This window comes from Sorghum bicolor, chromosome 1 (assembly GCF_000003195.3).
Source record: "Sorghum bicolor cultivar BTx623 chromosome 1, Sorghum_bicolor_NCBIv3, whole genome shotgun sequence".
NCBI classification, from domain to species: domain Eukaryota; kingdom Viridiplantae; phylum Streptophyta; class Magnoliopsida; order Poales; family Poaceae; genus Sorghum; species Sorghum bicolor.
The window spans coordinates 75,157,455-75,184,558 of NC_012870.2; the positions used below are offsets into that span (position 1 = coordinate 75,157,455).

General features: G+C 43.6%; 5 protein-coding genes across 9 annotated transcripts; 1 reads left to right on the forward strand and 4 right to left on the reverse strand.

Annotated features, from left to right (window-relative positions):
• On the forward strand, nt 6,428–7,505 carry LOC110431961. The gene is made up of 4 exons (XM_021451827.1): nt 6,428–6,547; nt 6,675–6,707; nt 6,829–7,021; nt 7,107–7,505. The coding sequence occupies exons 2-4, from the start codon at nt 6,676–6,678 to the stop codon at nt 7,401–7,403; spliced, it is 522 nt and encodes a 173-aa protein (XP_021307502.1). The 5' UTR covers nt 6,428–6,547; nt 6,675; the 3' UTR covers nt 7,404–7,505.
• Nucleotides 8,907–10,274, reverse strand: LOC110432002. Its single transcript, XM_021451919.1, has 4 exons — nt 9,856–10,274; nt 9,675–9,761; nt 9,451–9,580; nt 8,907–9,352 (listed from the first exon to the last, which is right to left on the reverse strand). The coding sequence occupies exons 1-4, from the start codon at nt 10,243–10,245 to the stop codon at nt 9,111–9,113; spliced, it is 849 nt and encodes a 282-aa protein (XP_021307594.1). The 5' UTR covers nt 10,246–10,274; the 3' UTR covers nt 8,907–9,110.
• LOC110432632 (protein MAIN-LIKE 1-like) lies at nt 10,332–11,898 on the reverse strand. The gene is made up of 4 exons (XM_021453407.1): nt 11,777–11,898; nt 11,298–11,683; nt 10,910–11,214; nt 10,332–10,346 (listed from the first exon to the last, which is right to left on the reverse strand). The coding sequence occupies exons 1-4, from the start codon at nt 11,896–11,898 to the stop codon at nt 10,332–10,334; spliced, it is 828 nt and encodes a 275-aa protein (XP_021309082.1).
• LOC110432637 lies at nt 11,912–14,518 on the reverse strand. The gene is made up of 4 exons (XM_021453412.1): nt 14,500–14,518; nt 12,261–14,407; nt 12,024–12,096; nt 11,912–11,943 (listed from the first exon to the last, which is right to left on the reverse strand). Exons 1-4 carry the CDS (start codon nt 14,516–14,518, stop codon nt 11,912–11,914), a joined length of 2,271 nt encoding a protein of 756 aa, XP_021309087.1.
• Nucleotides 16,334–26,863, reverse strand: LOC8057659 (protein WEAK CHLOROPLAST MOVEMENT UNDER BLUE LIGHT 1). 5 transcript variants are annotated; one of them, XM_021451226.1, is made up of 5 exons: nt 23,129–23,701; nt 22,867–22,997; nt 22,720–22,779; nt 18,513–19,530; nt 16,334–18,417 (listed from the first exon to the last, which is right to left on the reverse strand). In XM_021451226.1, the coding sequence occupies exons 2-5, from the start codon at nt 22,872–22,874 to the stop codon at nt 16,573–16,575; spliced, it is 2,931 nt and encodes a 976-aa protein (XP_021306901.1). In that variant the 5' UTR covers nt 22,875–22,997; nt 23,129–23,701; the 3' UTR covers nt 16,334–16,572. The 5 variants fall into 5 exon arrangements, 4 of the variants coding, with proteins under 4 accessions (XP_021306901.1, XP_021306900.1, XP_021306903.1 ...); XM_021451225.1 differs by having other exon boundaries at nt 16,334–18,420; XM_021451228.1 differs by lacking the exons at nt 22,720–22,779; nt 22,867–22,997; nt 23,129–23,701 and adding an exon at nt 20,203–22,707 and having other exon boundaries at nt 16,334–18,420; nt 18,513–19,527.

The window sequence follows — 27,104 nt, forward strand, 5'->3', positions numbered from 1 at the left end:
AATTTTAATTTGCCGTGTATGCAAAACTTGTCCATATACTTTTGATATTTATTTCTTCTAATATAGATGTAGCCTATGCAGGCGTGTAGAGGAGTCGCGAACTATTGCAGATAAAGTGCTACAACATCGTGATCACATAGAAAAATATCAAATGTTCTGTAGTATAAACAATAAGGTAAACATATTTATTTTTTAAAGTAAAGGTAAACATATTTATTATCAACAAGTATTCTAACATGTGCACAAAATCTGCAAACAATATTCTTCTTCATGGGACGATTCAATACACAAGTCCTTTTTTCTTTGCCTTTCTTCACATTTCTCCGTACTCCAAGTTTGTTCCTTGGGTTAGGTCGATGTATTTTAGTTGCAGCAGTTAGTTCACTAGCAGCAATAGGCCTTTTGCATAATGAGCTGAACAAGAAACGCTAGTTTGTGCTACAATTTGACTCTACCACACACCGACACCCATATTAATTAGGTCGTCAATACTCAATACATTTTAATTGCAGCAGCTAGTTACTCCCTCCATTCCAAATTAAAATATTTTAATTTTTCTAAATACATGATTTTATTATACATATACTATGTCAAGATACATAGTAAAAACGACATACTCCGTATTTAAAAAAGATAAAACGTCTTATAACTTGTAATAGAGAAAGTAGTTCACTAGCAGCCATCCGCGTTTTGCATAACAAGCTGAAATATTAAGAAAACCTATGTTGACTCAACCAGTATGGTTACAATATCTGTAGTACCATGACCTAAAAAAAAGAATATTTTTACGATGCTTAGAGATGCGATGAGAAATGATTTATGTGTCTATGGTCTTTTTTTTTTAAAAAAAATCAAACTATTTTAATAGATAAATAAAGGAGATCAAAGTTTTTTTTTCTATCATATACGCACAACACGGGTGTGTGTATCATTGTATTGGAAGAAACAGAGTTTTAAAAAACAAGAGTTCCGCTCCTGGTCGATAGAGGTTGATGAGTCGATGACATCAGTGAGTGAGCTAATCAAGGATTGGCCACATATATCTGAATCCGGGTTCAGAAACGGACCGCTACACGAGCTATAGCAATCTTAGTGGAATCCTAGTGTCTAAAATGCTATAGCAGCGCGACATCATCAGTGCAGGTTGCTATATACTATACTGCCAGTATGGCTCATTATATATTACTTTCGCTGGAGTTGTTATCTTGAGCAACTGACGAAGTATTCAATCAATTATCGGTCCAAACGTAGCTACAAGCTCCACTTCAAGTAGCAGTAGCTGCGACACACCCTTCCTACCTTATTATGGATTTATGGTGGAGCCATTATTATTCCAGTTTCATTCATCGAGACAAAGAAGGCTTCACGCATAAGTACTGGATTAAAATACAGCGCGATCCAGGACAACTGAACCTCCATTTCTGCTTGCTGGTGCATATATATATGCATACAATTCCGTCAGGCTCATCACGACCACACAAACAAATCGCACGCCACATCTGTACTGTAGGGGTTGGTGTATCCTCCAGAAGCCATCATATATACATATATATATATCTGTGATTTGGCCGATATTTATGGAATAAGAAAATAGATGCCGCTTAGTTGAGTGTGTATCTGTGTGATTAATTTGGTCAGGGTTTAATTTGTTGCTGCTGTTGTGGACAGCAGCTAGCAACCCGTCAGGTTTCCGACATGATCGCTGATATAGCGTCGCTCTGTTCGTTTAAACTTATCTGCCGAATCTACTGAATCTACTGGTCATTCAATAGTGTTTTTCTCTTACAGCTTTCAGCCATAATTTATCACCAAGGTACGGTTCGGGTGCCAGGGCTCGATCAGGACCAGCAAGGACACCTGCAGCCCCTCTTCTTCGCTCGAGTCGGTGCGATCTTGGCTGTTCCTTCGTGTCCCAACGGCCCCACATCGATCTCAAGTGGTATCTGCACTGCAGACAGAGGCTTGCATGGAATGGAAGACAAAGCTCGCTCGTTTGGAACGCTGAAAAAAATAATCAAATGTTATTTTAGGTTTTTTGTTTGGGAAAAAAGTTCGTTCTTATCATCAGGATTTGATTGAAAACAAAAATGTTGTTAAATGCAATTGATCAAGAGAGGTACGTCCCCTCCGTCCATTAATTGGAATGATCTCCTCCAAAATAAAGCCGGGAAACTTAAAAGGCGGGGCGAGCTGCTATCAGATGGGAAGTGAGCTAGTGGATCGATGGTGACCCTAGTACTATTGGTACTTTACATTCTGTTCATCCGGCCGGGAATTGAACTAAAAGGAACTGGACTTAATCATTTGCCACACCACACACCCAGTTACCTGTAGGCTGCAGATCGCCCTTGCGTGACAATAACATCTCAATTTCCCTTGATGTTGCATTGCATGCCTTCCTGCCTATACAACTGATATCCAAGGTATATCTGTAACCATCACAATTAAGGCGTAAATGACTCACTGGTCCCTTCTGATGCATGCATTCACCACTTCCACCACACACCATCTGAATTAATGATCATATAAAATCCTAGTATCATTTATAAATCCCAGCAATTAAGTATCCTAATATATTACCTAATGATCCATTCAACCATATGCATCATTGCAGCTTTGATGAACATGGAAAACTCCATCCTGCATATCCAGCCTGACTTCATCCCTTGCCTTTCAAGGACCCCATAATTAGCAAGCAGATATATAATCTATAAGCGTAGGTAGGCCACTGGCCACTGTTGCTGATCTTGGATGATCTTATCTTCGCGTCAAAAGCTAGATATATTATATATATATCCTGAGAAATGATGCTGGCGGTGCAATGAACGAACGAGCAAAAGACGGGGACCGGAGAACTGAAGTGTGTCAAACACAGAACTGGATTAAAAATGACGTTGGGTTCACAGAATGCGTGCCCAAATCGCGTCAGTTCAGGTGCTCCCATCCATCCATGGCACACACAAGGACCAGTGAGGATTCGGGTCGTACATGCCCGTCGTCCTCCTTGGTGATTTCATACGTGGAAAGAAGACGACGACGACACCCATGCCGAGCTCGATCTCGTGGTGCTGGGAGGAGGAGGAAGAAGAAGACTACGCGTGCATTTAGCAATGGGCAAAAGCAACCAATTGGTTGGACCAAATGCTTCAGAGAATCCATGCTTTTTCCCACCTTTGGTTCCTCGCTCCTCTTTTTTCCGCTTTGTTTTTCCTCCTTCGTTTTCTTGGTTCTTTCGTCCGTTCCTTTCGGTACCCGGTGGCACTACTTCCAGTAACTTTACTCCACTGTAATGTCAGCATTTGGGAATTGGCCGGGAGACGACCCATCTAGCTACTGAACGTACAAGAGCCGTTTATTCGGGGATCGGAGTTTGTGACGTTACGTCTCACCTCGACATGTATAAGTGATCTGGAACATACACACGCGCTGAACAAGATCTGAAGTGGTAGCTAAGGTCTCGTAAAAAATTGCTTACACACCACTTCTGATTCCTAGCTACTGCCTTTTTACCAAAGCATACTACTATATAACTGTTTGGTGAAAACCTGCATTGTCTTCGTCTTTATAGCTGTTTGTTGGAAAGGAAAATGTTCTCTTCTTTATTGCTGTTTGGAAAGGAAAGGAAAATGTTCTGCTTCTGCTTCTGCTTCTGCTTTGCTTGCACTTTATATCTGATGTTATCCTACTCCAAACGCTGCTAGCTGGTTCTATACTTCTCTTTTAGCTTAGCTTAGATGTAGTGTGCAAGGGGTCTTTTGGGTAAATGGCCGACAATGCCATATCTTTTAGAAAGGTTTGCAAGAAAAGGAACCTATACATATATATATTTCACTCACATACCAGGTGAATTTCAGAGTAGCGCTTGAGCAAATCTAGCAGGTCTCTAGTTGCGATAACAGCACTTTGTTTGCTCATTAATTAGTAGTAGCTAGCTCAAGTGTGCTGAACAAAGGCATGCGTCTTTAATCTCATTATTAATAATGATGTGTCTCTGAAGACACGGACCAGGCATTTGGAGTTATTAGGCTTCAGGTAAAGATCTCTCTTTTTGGCGCCAGTGTACGAGAAAACAAAAGGCGATCCAACTCCGTGTGCGCCGTCGGTCGTTGGCCGGTCCGTTCCGATCGGCTCATGATCGATCTCATCCCACAGCTCGTCTAGAACTCAACACGATTTGAACGACGAAAGCGAGGTAAAAAGAAGGGGTGAGAACGACATGTAATCTACAGTCTACAGGAGAGTGAGTGCGTGGCTGCTGAGTTACAGTAGGCCGGGTTACAAACAAAGCCTTGAAGGCAACTCGATGCTGGCCAACCGAACCTAATACCCTAACAGGCTAACACCGGCCCTATAGCCTTTTCGCCGTTTGCTGTTTCATCCCCTGATTAATTAAGGGGCATGCATGCATTCATCCTCGATCGTGTCTTGTTTGTCGCATTGGAGCTCGCCGGCCGGCTTGAGCATATATCGGTCGAGATCGGCTTCTCACTGGAACCTTTGGAATAGATTTCTTTGTCTTCCAGCTAGGAAATAAGTAATTTGATGTACTAAAGCTTACCGGTTCTGCATGGCTACTATGTACTTACTACCGCATTGATCATTCCTACTTGACCATGCTGTGTCTGGCTCCAAGATCGAGCCAGAGGTCGTTATACCTCTTTTCGTCTTGGCTGCAGTGGGAATCTAGCTGTGACGACTGTGAGTTGTGAGCTGACTCATCTCACTTGTGCGTGCGCATGATCGAAGCAGTCGCCGTGTGTGTTGCAGTTGTGGCAGTGGCGTGTACCTGCAGGTGATGGTGATCCAAGTTACTATTTTCTTCAGTGTAGTAAACTGCAATCCTTTTACTGTACCGGTGTGCAGTAGCAGCGGTCCTTAACGTGGACCCAGGAGGAGAGAAAAGACGCGGTAAAACCTGAACAGGGAGGAGAGAGCGACGCGTCCGTCGGTCGGATCCAGTCCAGCCTGAGAGTTGCATTGTGGCCAGATCAGATGCCTCTCCGACACATCGACGGGGACGTACGGCCGGTTGCTTGATTTCGACATCTTTAATTAGACCCCTTCTCCACGACATGGAAATTTTTCCCCCCCTGTTTTGCGTTTTGCTTCTGAAAAAAAAAACAAACAGATTTCTGTACGTGTACGATTCATGTGTGAAAATTGTGCGTTCAAAAGGGGCTTTGGTTTGATCCAAACAAAATCCTTGCTTGCTCGTTCAGGATGCCGGCCAGGATCGAGCGGAATGCCGATGGGATCGATGCGAGCGATCGAGTTCATCATGTCCACCTCGCCCGCGCCGACGCCGCACCTGCCGCGCCAACCCCGGACGCGGCAACCGATCTGAGGCGCGCGCTGCCCGCGAAAACCACATCCACATGGCAAGCGTGTCGTTTCGCGGGGGAGACAGCGTGTCATCGACGGCTTGATCTGGTGGGTTTCGGTTTCGCCGCGCGCGGCCGCTGCATGCCAGACTGAAACGAGGCGTGGAGCCTAATTAAGAACTCGATCTAGATGGCGATGGAGCTATGGATTGGTGGGTCGACCGACCGGTGCCGGTGGCAGGCCGTGTGTTTGCGACGTTTGCTTCACCGATCACCTCGCCAGACTCCTGTGCAGAAGTCAGCACTCGAGCCTCAACAGTGGATGGACACGCCTGAACCTGAAATGGTGCTCTACTGACTACTGTGCGACGGCCATTACCACTGTGCTTGGCACGGGAATAAAGCTGGGCCTTGAGCAACTCGTACTGTACTAGGCACGGTGCTAAAGCAGCTCGGCCTGGAGTAAGGTTGGGCCCATACTGCTTCTCGGCCCATGTGATGTGAGTAGCAAGCATCTGGGCTCACACTTTCCGTTTCCTTCCGTGTACAGGGGCGATTTGGCGAACCAACGTTCCTGGCTATTTTCCACTACAACAACGCCTCTGCCGAACCACACCAGCTTGAGCCATTTGCACATCGTCGTCATCGTGTAGGCGCACTACGGTGCAAGCTGGGGCAGCCTGTACGCCTCGCCAGCCGCCATCTCAAATTCTCCATTAAAAGATCCACGGTGGGTCGCAGTCAACGCTGCAGCTCTTGTACTACTGTAGTACTATTGTACTACTGTACAGCTGCTCTACCAATGCTGCGACCAGACCAGAGCACGTCGTCCCAATTTTTTACAATTTGGCCCTTTTTTTGAAAAAAGTTCACAATTGGACCCCTGGAAAACTTAAATGCAGAAATGGACCCAGGGGTCGGCGCCATGAATCATGGCGCCGAGGTTTCACGTCTCGGCGCCATGGATCACGGCGCCGAGGCCCCTGGCTGCCTTCTGACTTGGATCCGACGTGGCAGGGAGCTCGGCGCCACAGATCACGGCGCCGAGCTCGGCGCCACAGATCACGGCGCCGAGCTCCCTGGTACTAATCACCCGACGCCTTCGCTACCAGTTCATATTTTCATCTCCCCTCTCGGCTCTCTCTCTCCAAAAACCGAGCACGAATTTGGATTCAATATTTGGACCATCAAAAGTTTGATTTGTTCCATAGATCTTGAAGAGCCAGGTATACTCTTTCACATATTAGTTTTTGACTCATTGATTTGACCTATATTACACGTATGTTGTAGACTTAGATAAACCATTTATAGTTTTTTGAATGGATGATTAATATTTTTCTTATGCAATCGTAGAATGCCACGTCGTGGAAAAAGTAGCAAACCAAGGTAACCTTTCGACATGTTTCGTTAAATTTCATTCCTCATTATTTATCATTTGGTAAATTGTATTTTTCGGTTCAATCGTTATTTGCTATGATTTCTTAGAATTGAATTATTTGAACTGTAGCTATGGCCGGACGACCGGTAGTCCGTACATCCACCAGCCGCTTCCTAGCGGTGTTCCAGTACCTATGTGCTTTTGTGGTGATGCTTGCAAGGTAGAAATTTCGGAAGACGAGGAAACCTATCGGCAGAGGTATTGGATGTGTTCGAATTTTGCCTGGGAGCCTACGCCAAAACAACGCCGCAGTAACTTTATTGTAAGTTTTTTTTTCTATTGTGCACTTATTAATTTGTGTCCTATGAAGCATGATTTAATGTTTTGAACAAATATATTTGTTGCAGACCCCTCCACCATTGTGTGATTTTGAGCAGTGGATCGACACTGAGATTAAGGAGTCCGACAAGCGGCTTCTACAAGGCCTAAAGGAGTGGGATGCGGAGCGTGCTGAGATATTAGAGAAGAGACGTAGAGAGGAGGCTCAAAAGAGGGAGCACAAGGAAGAGGAGGAAAGAAGACGTGTTGCTGCGGCTCGGGAGGAGAGGGAAAAGAAGCTTGAGCGTGTGCGCCGAGCGAAGGCAGCGATGGATGAGAATCCAGATGCCGAGAGGAAGGGAAAGTGGCCTCGTTGCACTCAGTAGTTACATTACCTTCTTGTTCTTTGTTTGGTTCATGGACAATATTGTTTTTGTGTTGGACTTTTCAATTTGTTGTCATGTAATGCACTTTAGCAATTTTAATTTAGTTTCATTATTAGTAGACAATATTTATATTTGAGTATTGCATGGGCAATGAAATGAGGATAATTAGTTGAAATGGAAGTTAACGAACTAGTATATTGCATAACTACTAGCACACATCACATTGAATGGCATGTCAAAACATGCACCAAACAAGGGTGCAGAGGTCCGAGGCTAAACCTAACATGCCTTAGGTAATTCAAGCAATTAACAAGCACAGGGAATGGCATGTGAGAACATATACCACACAAAGGTACATAGTTCTTTCGACTAACCCTAACATGCCTTAGGTGATTAAACCAAACAACAAACATATGGATGTGGCCTGTGAATTAGTTTAGTTCTACCTAGTAGTGTGGCCACATAGCAAACTGTGTTGCCCCTTCTCCATAGTATCCTCCCGTTGTTGGTGGTGGGGGTGGGGGTGGTGGTGAAGGAGGGCCCTTGTTCTTGTGATTAGGGCATGTGCAGTATGGATCATTGCATATTGTGTTTTGGGAGCCAGTAGCATTGCTGTTGTCGTCCTCGTCGTCATCCTTGTAACCACAGCTAACTTCCGTTTCTAAATCAAAGATACGGTCCTGCAGGTAGTAGATGTACTCTGCATGAGGATGAATAGGTCTAGGATCGACCCATCTGGTGAAGCCACAGTTCTCTTTTGACAAGGATGACTGCAATAAGTATGTAGCTTTAGCACAAGAGAGTATCTTATTGAAGGTTGAATTAGTAATATGACTTACCCATGCTCGTGGACATTTGAAGAAACGACGCCCTCCATCTATCCCCTCTATGTACATCTGCACCAAACAATCCTCACCATGCATACATTTTGGCCACTCTTCTTTTCGGTCATCATATGCCCTCAGTGGTGCCTCTTTAGTAAAATCATGTTTGCTCTCAAGGGGGAACCTATCATAAATTGCTTCCTCAAAGTCTTTAGGACCAAGAGGACCCTCCCAAAGAAAGGGATTACCCTTCATCGCCGCCTTTCCCTTTCCCTTCCCTCTAGACGACCCTCCAGACATTTTTACTTGAACTGAACAATCTGAAGTGAGTAGCAACGCTCTCACCACTGCGTATATATATAGGAACCCAATAGTTGGTAGCCGTTGTAGTATATAATAAATGCACCTGAAAAGCCTAGATTCGATTACTGAAAAGCCTAGTTGAAAACTGAAAAGTCTATTTGGATTGTCATCTGAAAAGGCTAGATTCGTTCACTGTTTCGGATGTGATGATTCAATGAAAAGCCATATTGGTTCGCTGTTTCTGAAAAGCCTACACTGCGAAAACCAATAGGAATGGACCACAGAATATGTGCACTACATTGAATAATTCATGGAAAAAATTTGCAAGAGTTTCCCCTATTTTTGGTACATCCACAGTTATAAATTGACATCACAGTACAATACAAACATTGATTCATCCAAATATCACAACACAAGCACATACGCCATCAGGAATGATAGTTCAGATAGTCCACAGAGACCATACAGTCCCATATAGTACAAATAGTCCACAAAGTTCACAGTGTCGATACATGCAAAATAACAGAAGTTATGCCATCAATTCTAAGCTGCTACCATGGTGTTAGCACAGAAGTCATCCTCACTGCCTCCTAGTCTTACCCTTACCCTTGTGGCCAAGAGCATCGGTGCCTGGAGTGTACCTACAAGGCGAACGACGTCGCCTTCTTGCAACCTGCGTAGGCTGAGTAGAAGGAGCATCAGGAAGCTGAGATAACCCAAGCTCGTCATAGTCACGCTCCTCGGCCACCCCCTCTTCGTCCTCATCATCATCGCTTTGAAAAGTGTCCATAGTTGGCCGAGACGAGCTCTGTCCTCCAGATCCTATAAACATTGTTCAAATTATGTGTGCACTTAATTCATTATCTCATACCATGAAAATTGCTCAGTTCAAATAAACAACAAATTTAATAAAATTATACCTCCCAAAGAAGATGTACCATGCACAACAGGTGTGTTGCATTGTCGTTCCTGTGGCACATGCACATTCATCGCAGCACTAGTACCGCAACCGCACCGAGCTGCAGCACGCCTAAGCCTACGTGCTAGTCTCTATTATGCAAAGATTAAAATTCATATTGTTAGATATATGATAAATGAGGGTCGTAATACTTGTTCTTAGATAAATTCGATGTCAAGTACTTACTCCAAGAAAGTTGTTTAGTGTGTGCTCGTCCACACCTGTTCTTGGAAACCGTTCGATGTCAAGTACAGATTGCTTTATTGCGTTGCCCTATAAGATAAGACATGTAATAGTTTATATAGGTGCAATTTATAAAGTGGAAAGGACAACAATCGTACAATTGTATAGTGGAAAGGACATGTACCACTCGGTCCAAGACAGGTGCTGCCTCGATAAGTGTCCCTTGTCGTGCTGCTAGGTCGTAGGAAGTGTCCTCATCCTCAGATGATTCAAGGTACGCATAATCTGCTTGGGTCCACTGAATTTTCAACCTAGTTCGTGTAACACCTAGGTACCAAGTAAGGTATGCACGAAAATTGTAGTTGGTATGTGGTTGCTCATTTTCGTAGAGGTTGTCATGAAACTGGTCCCACACCTCTATGTACTGACGATGCAACGTTTCAAACTCAACTGTCTTCTTTTGCTTCTGACGATCAATCCTAAAATTAAATATTAAAGATGAAAATAATAACACAGATTTAACAACATTGATTCTAAAACTCAGTACGGGGTTAAAATATTGAACTAGCAACATGAATATAGTAGGTATGAAATAAATTTCAGCAAGTAGGTTGTAGTAGCACACTTCAAATACGATGGAAATGACTAAGGATATAAATTTCAGCAAGCATGGATCTGCAATAGCACATTTATAAATTTCAGCAAGCATGGATAGGCACTAAGCATGTAAATTTCAGCAACATTTATATAAATTTCAGCAAGCATGTAAAAAGTACCAACATGCATATAGGGGGTAATAAATTTCAGCAAGGATTTATATTGGACCAAGTAGCAAATAAATTTCAGCAATCATGTAATTTTCAGCAACATTTAAGGTATTGAACTTTGAATAAATATTGAACTTTGAATAAATTGCAGTCAACATATCTATCAAATGCATGGAATAAATTACCAAAATAACTTACTTGTGCAGCTCCACGGAAGTATCAAATGGAGGGACAGGCCATTGCTGGCACAAGCCAAATTGGCGGGCAACTCGATTTGGAAGGTGCCACTCAACAGCATAGAAGCAAATCAGAGGGCAGATCATCAAGTACAAGTCTTCATCCTCGCTACACATGCTGCTTACTCCAAGATGCAGCGCATCATTTGCCGTGTATATGACATAAGACATGTATATGACAAGTTAGACAAACTATCGAGCATACAATAAACAAGAACTACTGCATTTTACTCACCATGGAGGGCCTAAGCGTGTCGAGCTCATTGGCATACTGTACGTACGCACGTGAAGTCCTGCTGAAGGCGACTTTCGCCTGGTCCCAAAGATGGGCAAACGTCGGACGGTGACGAGGGTTGCCCACTGCAAACCATTCCCGAGGAGCGTCAACTATGGGCCGTCCAACTGGAAGACGAGCCCACATCCAAAGCTGCAGTACGTAAACACAACCACCAACGGAAGAACTACTTGCGGTCCGACGACACGCCTCACAAAGGCTACGGTATAGGTAAGCCAGCACTCCCGAAGCCCAGCTGTAAGTACCTGAAACCGTTGCAATCAATTTAATCAATGCATACGTAAACATAAGAAACCCAATTAATAATAACTGTGTAAGGGAAAAGTACCTGTGGTGTCCCAGTCAGTGAGGCACGGGAGGTACATCCACGATGCAGTGTCCCCTGTCGCGTCAGGGAAAAGAACACACCCAAATAGGTGCAAGATCCAAGCTCTACAGTAGTAGGCAACTGTCTCCTGGTCCGCATGTGCCGGACAATTACCAAAGCTCTGCCTAAGCCAAGCAATTGGTACCCCAGTGGTGCGCTGCGTCGGTGCCTCCGGAGGAAGTGGTCTTCCAAGGAAGGCCTCAACTCTGGCCCTCCAACCATCGGGCCTGCAGTGTCCGATAACTGGACGACCTCTAACACTCAAACCCAGGATCTTCTGAGTGTCCTGGAGTGTAACAGTCATCTCTCCACAAGGTAGGTGGAAACTATGAGTTTCTGGCCTCCACCTACAATGTAAAGAACATTGTTGTTAGGGTTTTCAGAAAGATAGATAAAGTTTGTTCAAAAAAACATACGATTACTATAGATAAATGGTGCACCTGTCAACCAAAGCTGTGATCGCCGCGGGGTTAATTGGAGGCAACCCACGACGAACCTGATACGATATGACATCCAGGCCAGCCCTCTGCAGCAGAGGTGTGTACCTGTCGTCATACCGCATCTCCTCAAACTTGTCATGCGTTCGAGGTCGAAGCGGGGGTAGTTCCTGCAACCATACAATCAAGTTATTTAATGCATAAGTACACAAATTAATAATAAATGAAAAGCAAAGATCAAAGTAAGTACCGCCCCCTCGGCAGTGAGTCGTCCTCGGTGCTTCACCTCGTAGTATGGATCCAGGAGGTGGAACTGCTCCATCCTATAAACAAATTTGATCCATTAGTTAGTAATTAAGCAGAAAAAAATAATACATTACAATGTCATTATATTAAACAAAGGAGCACTAGAACATGTATGTCTGCCAAAAAGTAAGTTGCATATGAAAGTATTTAACAACTAAAGTACATAGAATATTAAGTGCACCTGACTTAGCGGCCAATGGCAAGTACGCGAGTTGTGTCCAAGTCTACCACATTTGCCACATTGATTTTGCTCGGGGTCAGTAACAAACGGGGTTGCTCTCCCTCGCCTCGTTCTACCTGAAATCTGGTCCATGACCATCTTATGCCTCGTACGCTTTCTGGTTCCACGTTTGTTCCAGCGAGCACCTGGATCTGCAATGTACCTTGGGCCAATGTATTCTGGCCACTGCCCCTCATCTAGGAAAGGCTCAAAACGGGGCGACCAAGTTAGCACAAGGCTATCAACACTCAACTCCCATGGTATCTTGGTCTCGTAGTCAAAGTTGCGATGCCTAGCTGCTGCAATATAGTGAGAACAAGGAGAGTGGTACTGTCTTGGTCTCCCACATCCACATGAAAAATCAGTCAGGACAACAATATAACTCCTTGATGGTCGGATCTCACCATCTGACGTTGTACCACCCCTTTCAGTGACCTGGTACTTGCCAGTGGCATGGTCAAAACACTCTATGTCATGTGTTCTAGCCCTTTCCTTTGCCTTGTCAAGGTGCTTCTTAGCTCTAGGTGCCCATTTTATATTATTACTCTGTAATTGCAATGCTTGAGCATGTCTATCGTTGAACCAGGCCACTAGTCTATAAAAGGTAAAAGATACAATGGCATTGACTGGCATGGCACGTATACCCTTGAGCACACTATTAAATGACTCTGCCATGTTGCTAGTCTGAAACTCGTACCTCCATCCACCATTATCATGGGCTCTTGTCCATTTCTCAGGTTCCCTCATCAAACCTAGCAGCCACTGCCTACCTTCTGCATTTGTTGCGGTTTTTAACTGCTCCAACTTCTCCTCAAAAAACGGCACCTCAAGCATTCGAGCAACCTCCTCGAATAGAGGAAAGTTGTCCTTCGTACCATCTTTCCGAAGTAAATTCTCTGCAAGGTGTCTAGTACACCAACGATGGTGCAAAGGTGCATAACCAGGAATCTGCTCCTGTACGGCACTGAGTATGCCCTGGTGCCTATCAGATATGACACCAACCTCCCTATGTGGGCCAATGACATGTATCCGAACAAGGCGCATGAACCAACCCCAGCTGTCTTTGTTCTCTCTCTCCACCAAAGCAAAAGCCAAAGGAACCAATGCGTTGTCAGCGTCACAGGAAATGGCTACCAAAAGAGTGCCCATGTACTTGCCAAGCAGAAAAGTACCATCAATTGATAACACTGGACGGCAGTGCCTAAAGGCCTGGACACACTGTGGAAAACACCAGAATGCACGAAAGAATATCTGCCTCCCATTCCTCCATTCATTAGGCTTCGGAATGTACTCGTAATGCATGCCTGGATTAGCTGCTTTCATTGCATTGAACATTGCTGGCAGCTGCTCGTATCCCTCCTCCCAGTCCCCATATATCATCTTCCAGGCCCTTTGCTTTGCCCTCCATGCTTTGCCATACTTTATGTCATATTTAAATATCTTCTGAGCCATGTCCATAATTGTTCTGACCTTCAAGTTGGGCTGACCCTTTAAAGTTGTGCATAACGTACTAGCAATAAGTGTAGAGGTCAACTGTCGATGCTTCTGTTGAAGGTCAGTCTGGGCACAAGTGTGTGGACCTACAATTTTTGTGATCTTAAACTTCCCGGTGGCCTTTTGTTTACGAGCACAGACCCTCCAGTTGCAATCTGACATCTCACACACAACCGTGTAGCGGCGCTCAACATGGGAGTGCATCACCTTGAAGGGTCTTTTACGTATTACAGAATATTGTTGCAACCACCTTCTTAAGCTGGGCAAATCATTAAAGATCATGCCCTTCTGAATTTGCACACTCTCACCAGGCTCAGAAGCCTCCAGCAGCTCATCATCTCTTCCCTCTGCATAAGCATTTTGAGAATGACTGAGGTCACTAAACTCGTGAACTAGTGGATCACGATCAGGACAAAAACGTCTGATAAGCTCCATTTCTTGTTCACTTAAAGGTGCAACTGGCCGGTCATCATCGGAATCAACAGCTCTAGCTGTGCCATAGGGCTCCTCATCATCCTCAATATTAACATCCAAACTATTAGATGCTATAAAAGCTGCGTCAACATTAATTGTTGGAGGCACAGGATGACAACAATCATTACTTGGATTGTCACCTACAACAAAACCACAAATATGCATACAATTGAGACAACTAAATCGAACGAAGGAATGCTAACAAAATGAATAATGCAACTACGCCACTTACATGGAATTGTCTGGGTCATAGGGGTATGTACGCAGCCAACCTCATTGGGACCGGATTGAGCATCAGGAACGACAACCACATCTTCCACACCCACGTTCTGAATGGGTATCAGAGAAGCTGAGGGTGCCGGATTGTCCACTAGAGGGCCAATGGGTGGTTGCCAATTAAGAGGAGAATCCACTAGAGGGCCTGGCTCCTTGGACAAGTTGCGCACAACCAAATCCAAACATTTAAACTCACTCTTCATGACAGTTTTGACATATTTGTCCCATTGAACCTCGGATACAATTGGGACCAACCGCCTAAAAATTGTACCTGACCCGCCATGGTGAATGACCCCCTCAACTAAGATTTCTTCTTCATTCAAATTACATTTAAGCTCATCACGAGCACTACCCATCAATTCAGAAAACAAGGGCCGCTCATCAAACATCAAAGGGACCGTTTGCATTCCAACAAAATCAACATTGCCAAACTGATCTTTCTCCACACTTCCTCCATGATATAGAGTTACTAAATTGTCCATCTAATTGATATACAAAATAACCATGTTACTAGGCATATAACTAATACATATAAAACACCTAACAATGTATGTAACTAACTAACACGAGTACTACTATATAACTAAATTTACTAACTAACTAGGGTATATTATTCTTCATGTACTTGGATTTGGGATTGCTAATATATAGATATATTTGCTAATATACAACTAATAGACTTATATATCTCAATTTAGTAAAGAAATTAAAACAATTAATAACTACATTACCTAAATTAGATTAAATAGTTAAACTACGATAAATTAGGAAACAGAGAAACCAATGTGAATTCTGCTAAATTAGGTTCGATATTTTGGCTTCTAACTAAATAAAATCCTAAACTAGCTAACTAAATAAATTACTAATTGCTAACTAACAAAATTTAGGCTTCTAACAAAACTACCTAAACTTGTTATTTCAGTTTACTAAGTATTCTAAATAAATTAGTAACTCAATTATTATGTAAACTAGAATAACTAATTTCAAAAAAAAACTTACATCCCGCCGCTGCAGCAGACGGACGCAGGGCAGAGGGGCCTCAGGCTCGTGACCGCCGGAAGAGGGGAAGCCCCCTGCTCCCTGCCCCGTGACAGCCAAACGCCGGCGAAGGCGGCTCCCTGCTCCCTCGACGACGAAGCCGGCGGCGGGTGGAGGGAGCAGCACCGGGGGCCGAGGGCGCCCTGCGCGGCGCGGCCGGAGGGAGCAGCACCTGCGCGGCGCGGCCGCAGGGAGCAGCACCCTGCGCGGCGCGGCCGGGCCGGGGCACGCGCGCCGAGTAGGGGGACGGGCGGGGCACGCGGCGAGCGGGGATGGAAGGGGAGCGCGGCGAGCAGGCGGCGGCGGCGGCGAGCAGGGAGCGCGGCGGCGGTGAGGAAGACTGCCTCGCGAACAGAGGAACGCGAGCCGCGGCCTGTGGTATTCAAGGGGTCGACGCCAGGATCTACGGCGCCGAGCTCGGCGCCGAGATCTGTGGCGCCGAGCTCGGCGCCGTGATCTGTGGCGCCGAGCTCCCTGCCACGTCGGATCCACGACGGAAGGCAGCCAGGGGCCTCGGCGCCGTGATCCATGGCGCCGAGACGTGAAACCTCGGCGCCATGATGCATGGCGCCGACCCCCTGGGTCCATTTCTGCATTTAAGTTTTCCAGGGGTCCAATTGTGAACTTTTTTCAAAAAAAGGGTCAAATTGTAAAAAATTGGGGCACGTCGTCCTCTTCCAGCGGTCGTGCGTGCAGATCCTGGAGTTCCATTGCGTCTGCCGCTGAAACATGGAAACCCACCTAGAAGCATCTCTTGGCAACATCAGGCCAACAAAATGAAATGGATTCCAGTTCACAAAACCAGGACAGGAGCATAAAGAAAAAAGATCCAGTTGTGTTACAGAGCCATAATCCTGTCTTGTCCAGCAAACTGAATAGACAGCAAAGCAATCTCACAACTTTAACACATACATGCAGCACAAACAACAACGTGCCATCGAGTAAACCAGTGCAAATTATTACACACAGAAGAAAAAAAAGGAAAGGGAAATCACATTCTGAATGACAAGCTTCGCAGCTCTGAGGCTCGTCCTGACCAGCAGCCCAGGAACATGTTGACGCGAGGGAAGAACGCCAGCTTCTTCGCCTTCTTCGTCTTCGCTTGCAGGGCCACATCGTTGGGGCTGCTCCTCCTGGACGCGTCCCACACCGGATGAACAGACGCGGCGGGGCAGCTGTCTTCTTTGCCCGTGCACGTCGTCTCTCCACCCACGATCTCTGCAACTGCAGCGCTTGATGAAGCTCTGGCTTCAGGTTTTGGAGCTTCACTGGCCTTGTGGCGGCGCTTCCCGTTCTCCTCTCTCCATTTCCTCAGCTCCTGCTCCATGGCCACCTTGCCTTCGGTCGCCCTGCCTGCTTGCTCGGCGGCGGCGGCCAGTGCCTGCATCTGCTCTTCCAAGGCCTTGAAGATTTCGTCCAGTCTTGATAAGGTGCGCGATTCGGACTCCTTTGCCACCTCAACCTGTGCGATGGCAGCAGCTGTCTTCTCGTGCACGGGCTCTTCTGCCTGACGGGACTTCTTAATCAGAGACGTGTAGTCATCCAAGTCAAGTGTGATCATCTGAGAAGAGCCTTGTTTGACGTTTACAGAAACCTTGCTGTCCTCAAGTGTTCTCAGAGTGTTGAGCGCCAGCCTTTCAGACTCTTTTGCCGCCTGTATGTCCCTTAGAACTGCTTCAAGCTTGAATTCCATGGTGCTCAGAGCAGCCTTTGCTTGCTCCACTTCTTCCTTGGTCTTTCTTAGCTCCTCCCGAGCCTTGGTAGCAATGATCTTAGCCTCGTCAACTTCCTGGGATGCATCTTGCAGAACCTTGTCCATTCTATCTCGGCACTCCTTTGACTTGACATGGACTGCTTCAAGTTCCTGCTGTGACAGCTTGATGTCCATCTTGAGAGATTGGATGGTTGTGGATGCCATCGCTTCCACCTGTTGAGTGGCAGCAAGTGCTGCTTTCTCTTCGTTCAATTGTGATTTGAGCAATTCAGCTGTAGCTTTCAGAACACATAACTCATCTGTCACCTTTGCTATGCTTTTCCTGTGCTCCTCGAGATCATTCTTTAACATAATGATGACTTCTTCTTGCATGGGTTTATGAGTTCCACTTTCTTGTTCTTGTGCTTCCCCGATTGGTTTTGCCCCCAAACAAGCAGCTAGCTCATTCTTGAGACTGAGCAACATGATGGCTGACGTATCATACTTTGATTGCAGTTCTTGAAAAGAACAAAGGTCCAAGCTGATCTGATTCAGCTCTTTGTCGGATTGCCTGAGATCCTTTTCCCACGAAAGGCAATCCTCATCACGTGCCATCAACGTGTTCTTCTTGCGTTCTTCAGCATCCTGGCATGTGGCATTAGCCAAATCAAACACTTCCTTTAGTCTTTGGAGCTCTATGGTGAGCTCCTCTACTTCTTTCTCTGCATCTTTGGACATTGTAAAGGCTGTCTGAGCTTTGTTAATGGAAATATCTGTTTCGATCAACAAAGAATCATAATCCTTCTGCACTTTTCTCAACTCATCTTTCACTGACATAACTTTGGCAATCAATGGTTTGTGTCGTTCTTGAATATTATTCAACTTCTCTCCAACCACAGCACTATCATTACAGGCAACCCCCTCCATCGCTTGTAAAATAAATTGAACTAACTCCAAGTCCTCCATGACATCCACCTCTTCAGCTTGTTCCCTCTCTAGGACATGTTTCATCTCGTTGACAAGCTTCTTTGTTCTCTCAAGCTCATTTAATACTGATAACTTTGAAGCCTCTGCAACTTCTGCTTGATGTTTACATTCTGAAATTTCGTTCTTCAGCTTATCAAGCTCAATATGGTCACTCTCCTGCTTATAGAAACAAACGAGAGTATGTCACAGAGTTATAACAGTTACAGTACATATGAAAAAAATATAAGGAAGGGAAATCAATTCACAGTTACCAGTTCTGTCTGTGTCCTGTGAGTTTTCCAGTTGATGCTGCCACCAAACTTTGATGCAGCAACCTTTACTGATTCAATAGGAGACGTAGTATCAACAATGGTTTTATCCATTCTTAAGTGCTTGCTGGTGTTTGATCTGCTCACAGGTGCATGCACCTTTTGCTGTGTATCTCCTAGGCTCATTTGGCGCTTATGAAATCTGTGGACGACCAGTGGCTTATCTTCTTTCACCCTTTCCAGGATGGCAGGTGGTGTTTCACAAGTAACTTTACCAAAATCAATACAAGAAGCCTCATCCTGGACCCCTTCAATTAACCTAAGCGTGGAGTATGAAGCTGCACAGACATTTACTTCTGAAGCATCCATTGTGATAGAGTCATCTTGGGCTTCCCTCGATTCATAAGCTCTGCTAGAGGAAGTTAGAAAGCCTTCAGGAACTTCATTGGTTGATGTCAATTCACCACCGTCTGCTTTTGGTGAAAGGGCAACATAATCACCACAAGGAACATTTTGTTCAACTGACACTTCTTGCAAATTGCCTTTCTTGTCAGTCAATATGAGGCTTATAGGACATTCTTGCTGCTTTGATGCCTCAAACATGCAAATGGCTGTGTTTGAATCATCTTGGGCTTCCATAGGTTCATTAGCTTTGCTAGAAGATGGAATACCATCATGAACTTCAATGGAGCATGGCAATTCACTGCTGTCCACTTTTGGTGAAAGGTCGGAAACACCGGTAGGAATCTTCTGCTCAACTGAAATTTCTTGCAAATTGCTTTTGTTCTCCAATACAAGGCCCAGAGGATGTTCTTGCTGCAGTGATGCCACAAAATTGTCACTTACTGTCTTCTGAAGGTTATTACTATCGTCTTCATCAGTACCTTCAATTAGATTAGGCCCTACTGAACTTTGCAAAGATTTTGTTGAAGAGACAATGTGAGATGAATCAGCCCCTTCGATCTTCTTGTCTGCCATCCTTTCAAGCCGCAGCTCAACAAACTTGTTACTAACTGAACTACTGAAGAAGAAACATTGAAGATAAGCATCAGGATGGGCAACAAAACAGTCAAAGCCTAGACTTGTGTCACAATTGATTTTACAAAAGAAACAATAGATATGTGCACAACAAGAAGCTTGTATTTCATCATTGTGAATCTAAAACATTAATTTATTTTTTTGAAGGTAGTAAAATGTTAATTTATTGATCAAATTGATGCAGATAATGGATCACAGTACTGTATTACTGAATAATTATCCATTTATCCTTCATCTATGAAGGCTCTCAAACAGGAACATTCAGGAATGATCAGAATTAAGCACTAGACTAGATAAAATTTTGTCCATCATGCATAATCATCATTATAAGCCACAAACCATTGACCTGATTATTTGTCAGGTTATAACTTTTTCTAGCTAACTATCATGGCTCAACAGTGAGTATATGATTATTCGAAACATATGAATACCCCCATGGTATTTCTTTTGCCATGAAATCTAAGCAAACCCAATGCAAAACACAAGAACCAAAAGACCATCACAAAAGAACTTGTGAAACAAATAATCAGAACAGTCAAAAGAAAGCGAAGGAAATAAAAAACAACACATGAAAATAAAAGGAAAGTATACGAAAGACTACATGAATCAGAAAATAAATCAAATTATAAAGACAAAAATACAATCTGGAACTTACTCAAGACACTTGAATGTGTATGCTTTTATCCCAGGAGAATATTAGAGCTAGAACAGGGGATTTTGGCAATGTATGCATGCTGTTTCAGGAGAAGAGGCAGGGTAGAGATTTGAAGCGGTGATCAGCAATTTGGGAGGGGGAATACAAATATAATAATAACAGGAGAAGACTTGGACTCATTCCCTAATCTAGTAATCTAATATTATTTTGATTTTTTCTGTACTTTATTCTTTATACTTGGTTATTTATGTTGGTGCCATGGCACGAGCTGGATGGCTTAAGGAAATTGTGTGCTACCATGAAGCAGAGACAGCTGGAGGACCAGCCCAGGATATACAAATGTTACAGAGGATGGTCATGGCGTCAATATGGGGATAGAGGAAACTGGAGGCCTTGGAAATCTGCATACATGATTCTTCCATTGTGCTGCTGTTTCTTGAACCGATACTCTTCTAGCTGCTGCAATTCTTAGAGCAGTAGTAATTTGTATAACTTAAGTCTTCAGTACAATGTAAAGTTTTATTACATTATCATAACATAGGAGATTCAGGGATACATGTACATCTAAACATTCAAGGAAAAGGAAAGCGTTTCAGAATATGCATTTGATTTTTTTTTAAAAAAAAAACAGAAGTTTAGAACATAGGTTATGAGAAGGTTTCTCTTGCCTGTAGCGTTGCTAAAGGAGCAGAAGGTCAAAATCGTATCGCAAAATTTATCTTCCATTAAATCTGATGATCTGATATGAATTATGCATACTCTGAATGAATAACTCGTTAAGATGTGTTGCAAAATAAAAATTACTTGATGTCGTAGATTTTGTAATATATAAGCAAAGATAATAACAATAATAATTGTATTCTAAAAATAAGCCTATACCTTATGAGCCTTGAGAGAGAATTATCATAACATTTGTTTTTTGCAAAGGTGCAGTTGGAGATGTAATATTCAAATTGATAATACACAGGTTAACAGTATATATAGGAGGGAAAGATAGTGGCGAGCACTTGTTAAGAAATTACAATTAAATACAACATTTTATCTATGTGTAGAATCTCAGTTTTTTTTTTCAAAAGGGATTTGGATTTGATGAAACAATGACAATTAGTTGTTCCAATGGTTGCAGATGAGCAGAACAAAACGATCCTCTTATACATCTAGGAGATCAAGAACCCCAAAAAGACAAGTCTCAGTCTACATCAACTATAATGGATGATGAGATGAACAAAACATTAAATAACAAGTCCAGACAATCAGCACAATCTGCAAGGCATCTTGAAGTTCAGAGGGCGCAATAAAATATCAAGATATCAGCTATCGACTGGATGGGGAGTAGGGATTAACTTAACCCAGCACACTATTTATTCTCAAGGTATTTTCAAAAACATTATTAAAAAACAGTAGACCACGATTTGCAATGCCTGTGGCTAAAAACTGAAGATTCTATTGTGTTCTGATAATTAAGCATTTGTTACACTTATACCTGGGCCTATTTGAAAGTACCAATAAATATTTTATTCTATAAGAACAGAAGTATGAGAATAGAATTCTCTTTCGCGTAGCAAAGACATTCTATGGAGTGTATAATGACATGTTAGGAAACTCCAAAAATGCAGGCACTAGCTTCTGGAACCCCTATGAAACCAACAGGCTGCAAGCTTGAAACTAATTGTTGAAAATAAGAAAAATGGTTTGATGCATAACAATCTTAGCTAATTCAAACACGCATGTCCGTGTTGCAGTACTAACAATAGTTTTTGAAAAGATAATTTTATTCCTCCCTAGCTTAACTGCTGGCATACCCAGGGTATCAGAGATAAGAGATCTCACCAAAGGCTCAGAGAGGTACCATACGTCCATCCCTTATTGTGGGTACCACACTAACATTTCATGATGTAAAAGTTGATTTGAGATGGATACACGGCAAACAGTATATCTGATAAGCCTGAACTAATGTAACTTGATGACTTGAGAATAACTTCTGCATGGCAAGCTCAGACCACTGATGTTAACTCAAAATAAAAGGTCAAGTGCTAAGACATGTGAGCAAAATGTACCAGTCTCATTGCAAATTAAGATGATCAAAATGGCCAAGACATAATAGTATAATAACCACCATAATCTGAGGCACGGATAAATGGTTGTTTCAAATGGGTGATCTCAATCTGTAATCTCCATTCGCACACATCTATTCCACAAACTAATAACCCGATCGTGTTATGTTAAAAAAAACATGTTAATGAGCAGCAGCTCTAAATCAGGTTGTACAAACCTTCATCCAATCACCCCAGTAGTGCTCAAATGAACAATCTAAAACAAACCAGAGAGGAAGGAATGCTAAGTGCCTTCACCCCCAAAAGGCCTATAAATACAGTACAGAGTAAGAGCTATGCAATCAATTTTAATTTTAAGCCAGCAACAATTTATGTGGATCATGTACAAGGTCCCAAATTAAGTTCAATGGAAATCCAGGGACAGACACTTCTCATGATCTAACATTTCAAATTTGAACCATACCTGCAAGCTCTGCACTTGTGATTTGAAATTGGAGATGTTGGACTCCTGCAGCATCTCACTCTGCAAAAAGCCAAGCAAGACCGCCAGATGAGGAACACAATTAATCAACACTCAGAAACAACCCGCCACGTAATGTCAAAGTGCTACCTCTGCATCTCGGCCTTGGAGACAAAGGACTCGGTGATGCTCTCGAGGCTGTCATTGAGGACCTCCGTGATTGTGGAGGTGATCACCTCCGCCTGCTTGGTGGGCACGCCCTGCGACTCCAGCTTCCTAACCTGCAGGCGCACCCGCATCAGCAACTGGCCGGAGCATTCCTCCAAACACCTCACGGACGTGCACCCAGCATTGTTGGAAGCCAAAATGGGATGGGAGTATGGTAAGAGGAGACCCCAGAGACTTGGCTTACCAAGGCAAAATTATCTAATTTCTACCATTCACTTGTTTCATAAAAAATACGCAGAGAGGCTTGGCTGGTCGCTTTAGCTCTGCTTCCTGGGTAGTGGCCAGGCACCATGGCTGCTGCTTACTGGGAGAATGCCTGCCTCCACATGGATCTGCAGGCTGGCACCTAGCATTCCTATATTCACTGGTAGATGGAAATTGTAAATAAGGACCTGCATCAAACTTAAGTTCACCTGACAACCAGACAGTAATGACATTCCAGAATTGCAGGTGTCTGCTAGAAAATCTCAACTGCCTCTTCCTTGGAAATTGTAATAGATATTAGATGCAACACTCCTTGTTGCGCATAGATGGAAATAGTTCAATTTAGTGCAATGAACCACTCTTATGGCGTCGAAGAGTGGTTGAATGTTTTCCTGTGGACAAACAAAAACAAATGCCCTAGTGACTGCCTGTAAGAAAGGTCAACTAGATAGGAGCATTAATTTTGAAGTTCAAATTACTTTGCAAGTGTTCCCTGAAACTGTAATGTGTGAAAAAAACACTTCTCAAACTCTAGAACATTGTTGCTTCAGGGCTATGTCATCCCAATAAAGCTAACCCCCACATTTTTTCTCAATCCTTTTGCTTCCATGTCCAATCTCAGCTGCTCACAATCACTCCATTTGCCAGCAGAAGCATATATGTTTGAGAGCATAACATAAGATCTTGACTTGCCATACTCAGATTTGATGAGTAATTTTCCTACAGACTCACCAATTTTATAGTTACCATGGAATCTGCATGCTCCAAGCAATGATTCAAGCAAGTTATCTGATGGCGTGAATGGCATTGACCTAACAATATCATATGCTTCATCCAAGTGGCCAGTTCGGCCCAATAGATCCACCATACATGCATAATGCTCCATTCGTGGTGTAATGCCATGGTCTGCCTGTAGCGATTTGAACAATGTTCTTCCTTGCTCTACGAGACCATTATGACTGCAGGCCGATAATATACTAACAAAAGTTATATCATCTGGATCCACTCCTGAATCTATCATCATTGAGAAAAGATCAAGGGCAGCCTCACCATTCCCATGCATACTGTATGCGTTGATCATTGCACCCCAAGTGACTGAATCTTTCTCCACTGAGCTATCAAAGAGCTCCCTTGCAAATGATATGCTTCCGCACCTCGAATGTGTGTCAATAAGAGCATTGAGAACCAAAATGTTCATGCTAAAGCCCTTCTGAAGTATGACAGCCATAATACATGCAGCAAAATCTGCATTTCCAAGCTGTGAACATGCTGAGATGAGTGCCAGCATGGTTACTTCATCAGGTCTGACATTAAGGAAGAGCATATGCTTAAAGTAATCAACTACCATATCAGCCTGCTTGCATTGAACACATGCAGATAAGAAGGCATTCCATACTATAAGGTTTCTTGCACTGACCAAACTGAAAATTGTTCTGCAGTATTCTATATTGTTGAACCTACTATACATTCCCATGGCTGATGTGAAGAGGGGTGTTTCCAGCCTGGTGAAATTTCGTACTGCATAGCTGTGTATACACTTCCCCTGCAACTGGCTCTGACAAACAGGTAATAAATTTAGTAAGGTTACAAGATTCGGTTTCTCGTCATTCTTGACCATTTGGGTAAATAAAGGCAATATCTTCTCAGATACATTGTTTTTGCGATATCCACTCATCAGAGCATTGTAAGTGATTGTATTCCTAGAACAGAAACTGTTAAAAAGTTGCTGACCTGCTTCAACAATACCACAGTTGGCGTACATGGTAATGAGGGCATTAGTAAGAGATACATCTGAAATACATCCACTTTTAATTGCCAAAGAATGAACTGATTCTCCAACTATGGCATCCTCAGACACTGAAAGGCTGCTGATAAGACCAATCAGAGTAACTAGATCAAACCACACTTCTTCATGGAACATCTGGCAGAATAATGTTAGAGAAGTCTCTGAATCTCCAATTTCAGCAAAACCAGATATCATAGTGTTCCAAGATATCAACATCCGCACTTCCATTTTCTGGAATAATGTATAGGAAGTTGATATATCTCCGCAGTCGGCGTACATAGCTAGGAGTGCATTCATAACGCTCTGATATGATTCAAATCTGTTTCTAACAGCATATGCATGTATTGACTTTGCCACGTGCAAATCTTTTGTGTATCTACATCCAGATATTACATTAATGACAGTTGTTGCATCTGGAGCAACACCCGCAATTTGCATCTTGCAGAACGCATCAAGAGCCATGTTCCACTCATTATTCACGAGGTATCCAGAAATCATAGAGTTCCACAAGATATTGTTTTTCTCGGTAAAACAACAGAAAAGGAGCGACGATGAGTCTAATTTCCCAAGCTTCGAATACATGGAAACAAGAGCACTGACAACAGAAACCTGCTCTGCAAGGCCAAGCTTGATTATCATGCCATGCACAGACTCCCCATGGTTTATACCAAATAATAAGTCACTGCAAGAAGGAAGGACAGACACCAATGTGATCAGGTTAGGCCCTACGCCTGCACAATGCATCAATCTGAAGACCTCAAAAGCTTCCTTCCAATTGCTGTGCTGCATGTATGCTGATATCATGGAATTGAAAGATACCAAATCTTTCACAGGTTGCAGATCAAACACCAGTCGAGATGAAGAAAGATCATCAAATGCAGCATACATTGAGATTAATGCAGATGTAAGGGATTCATCATCAATCGTTCCACCTTTCAGTGCAAATGCATGCAGCGAATCACCAGCAACCCTGTCTCCAGCACTTCCACACATGCCAACTATGCCAACAAGAGTGCTTGCATTCGGACTCATGCCACACTGCTGCATCTCCTGCAACGTCTCAACAGCTTCTCGGAAGCATCCATTGACTGAGTACCCTGAGACCATAGCATTCCAAGAAATCAAGTCCCTCAGCACCATGCAGTCAAAGACTCTCCTTGACACATCAATCTGGCCAGCCTTAGCATACATGTCAAGGAGCGCAGTCTGCACACCAACATTACTCCCATGCCCTGTACGCAGAACCCTGCAGTGCACCTGCCTCCCCAGCTGAAGGCAAGAGGCAGCCGTGCACGCCCTGATGACCGGAGGGAAGGTGAAGTTATCCGAGCCAAAGCCACATAGCCCCCGGTAAAGATCAAGAAGCTCTCGGTGGAAACCATGGTCCGAGAAGCACCGGACCACAAGATTCAGTGAGTACACAGCGGGGCGGCCGCGGTAGGCTTCGGCAAACAGCAACGCCGCAGACGCCGGCTTCCCAAAAGAAACATATCTTTCAACGAGGCCTGTGACGACGAATCTGTCCTGGATCGCACCCGCGACGGCGAGACGCGCGTGGATCTCTCTGAGGCATTTCAGCGAACATGTGTCGCGCAGGAGCACGGTGAGGACCTTCAGGTGCGCAATCTCACTCGTTGGAGATGAGGAAGCGAAGGATTTGGCGCCATATTGCTTCAATTGGTGCCAGATCCTTGAGATCTTGAAGTAGGAAGAGAGATTGCTGCGGTGGATGGCCATGCCATGGAGACGGAGAGAAGCGTGGTCTTGTCCCTTGACCCTAGGCGGGAAGTGAACGTAACCAGTCTCTGTTTGTGTTTCTTGATTGCCGCCGCCTTTTGGTAAACGTGAATTTTGTTATATTTGATTTTAACGTGAATTTTTAAATCATGTTACAATTCCATAAATTTAAACATGATTTTTGTGTTGTAAAATTTAATTCGGTGCTAAACTACTTCTGCCAATCAAAATATTTGTCATGTTTGATTTTGCACGATCTTCAATACATATTTTTTTATCACTAATTTGTTTTAGAATATCTATCCTAGTATATAATTGTGAATATATAAGTGAAAAATTCAGTGTACTTTATTTCTGTCCGCCAGGCTCCGAATCGGCCAGTCTCTTCAACGCTGGACGAGGAAAAAATAGAAGCTTTTTAGGATTTCTAATA

Excerpts from the sequence above, each read along its gene's own strand:
- LOC110431961 (XM_021451827.1), top strand. The coding sequence starts at position 6,676 with ATGCCACGTCGTGGAAAAAGTAGCAAACCAAG. Across the intron at positions 6,708-6,828 it reads GGAAAAAGTAGCAAACCAAG|CTATGGCCGGACGACCGGTA; the intron begins GTAACCTTTCGA and ends TTTGAACTGTAG. Across the intron at positions 7,022-7,106 it reads AACGCCGCAGTAACTTTATT|ACCCCTCCACCATTGTGTGA; the intron begins GTAAGTTTTTTT and ends TATTTGTTGCAG.
- LOC110432002 (XM_021451919.1), bottom strand. The coding sequence starts at position 10,245 with ATGTTGCTAGTTCAATATTTTAACCCCGTACTGAGTTTTAGAATCAAT. Across the intron at positions 9,581-9,674 it reads CACTAAACAACTTTCTTGGA|AGACTAGCACGTAGGCTTAG; the intron begins GTAAGTACTTGA and ends TTTGCATAATAG. Across the intron at positions 9,353-9,450 it reads TGGTACATCTTCTTTGGGAG|GATCTGGAGGACAGAGCTCG; the intron begins GTATAATTTTAT and ends CAATGTTTATAG.
- LOC110432632 (XM_021453407.1), bottom strand. The coding sequence starts at position 11,898 with ATGCGGTATGACGACAGGTACACACCTCTGCTGCAGAGGGCTGGCCTG. Across the intron at positions 11,684-11,776 it reads ATCACAGCTTTGGTTGACAG|GTGGAGGCCAGAAACTCATA; the intron begins GTGCACCATTTA and ends TTTACATTGTAG. Across the intron at positions 11,215-11,297 it reads CACTGACTGGGACACCACAG|GTACTTACAGCTGGGCTTCG; the intron begins GTACTTTTCCCT and ends CAACGGTTTCAG.
- LOC110432637 (XM_021453412.1), bottom strand. Across the intron at positions 12,097-12,260 it reads GCCATTGGCCGCTAAGTCAG|GATGGAGCAGTTCCACCTCC; the intron begins GTGCACTTAATA and ends ATTTGTTTATAG. Across the intron at positions 11,944-12,023 it reads GACTCACTGCCGAGGGGGCG|GAACTACCCCCGCTTCGACC; the intron begins GTACTTACTTTG and ends GTATGGTTGCAG.
- LOC8057659 (XM_021451225.1), bottom strand. Across the intron at positions 19,531-22,719 it reads CACAAGTGCAGAGCTTGCAG|TAGTTCAGTTAGTAACAAGT; the intron begins GTATGGTTCAAA and ends TTTCTTCTTCAG. Across the intron at positions 18,421-18,512 it reads ACAGGACACAGACAGAACTG|CAGGAGAGTGACCATATTGA; the intron begins GTAACTGTGAAT and ends TGTTTCTATAAG.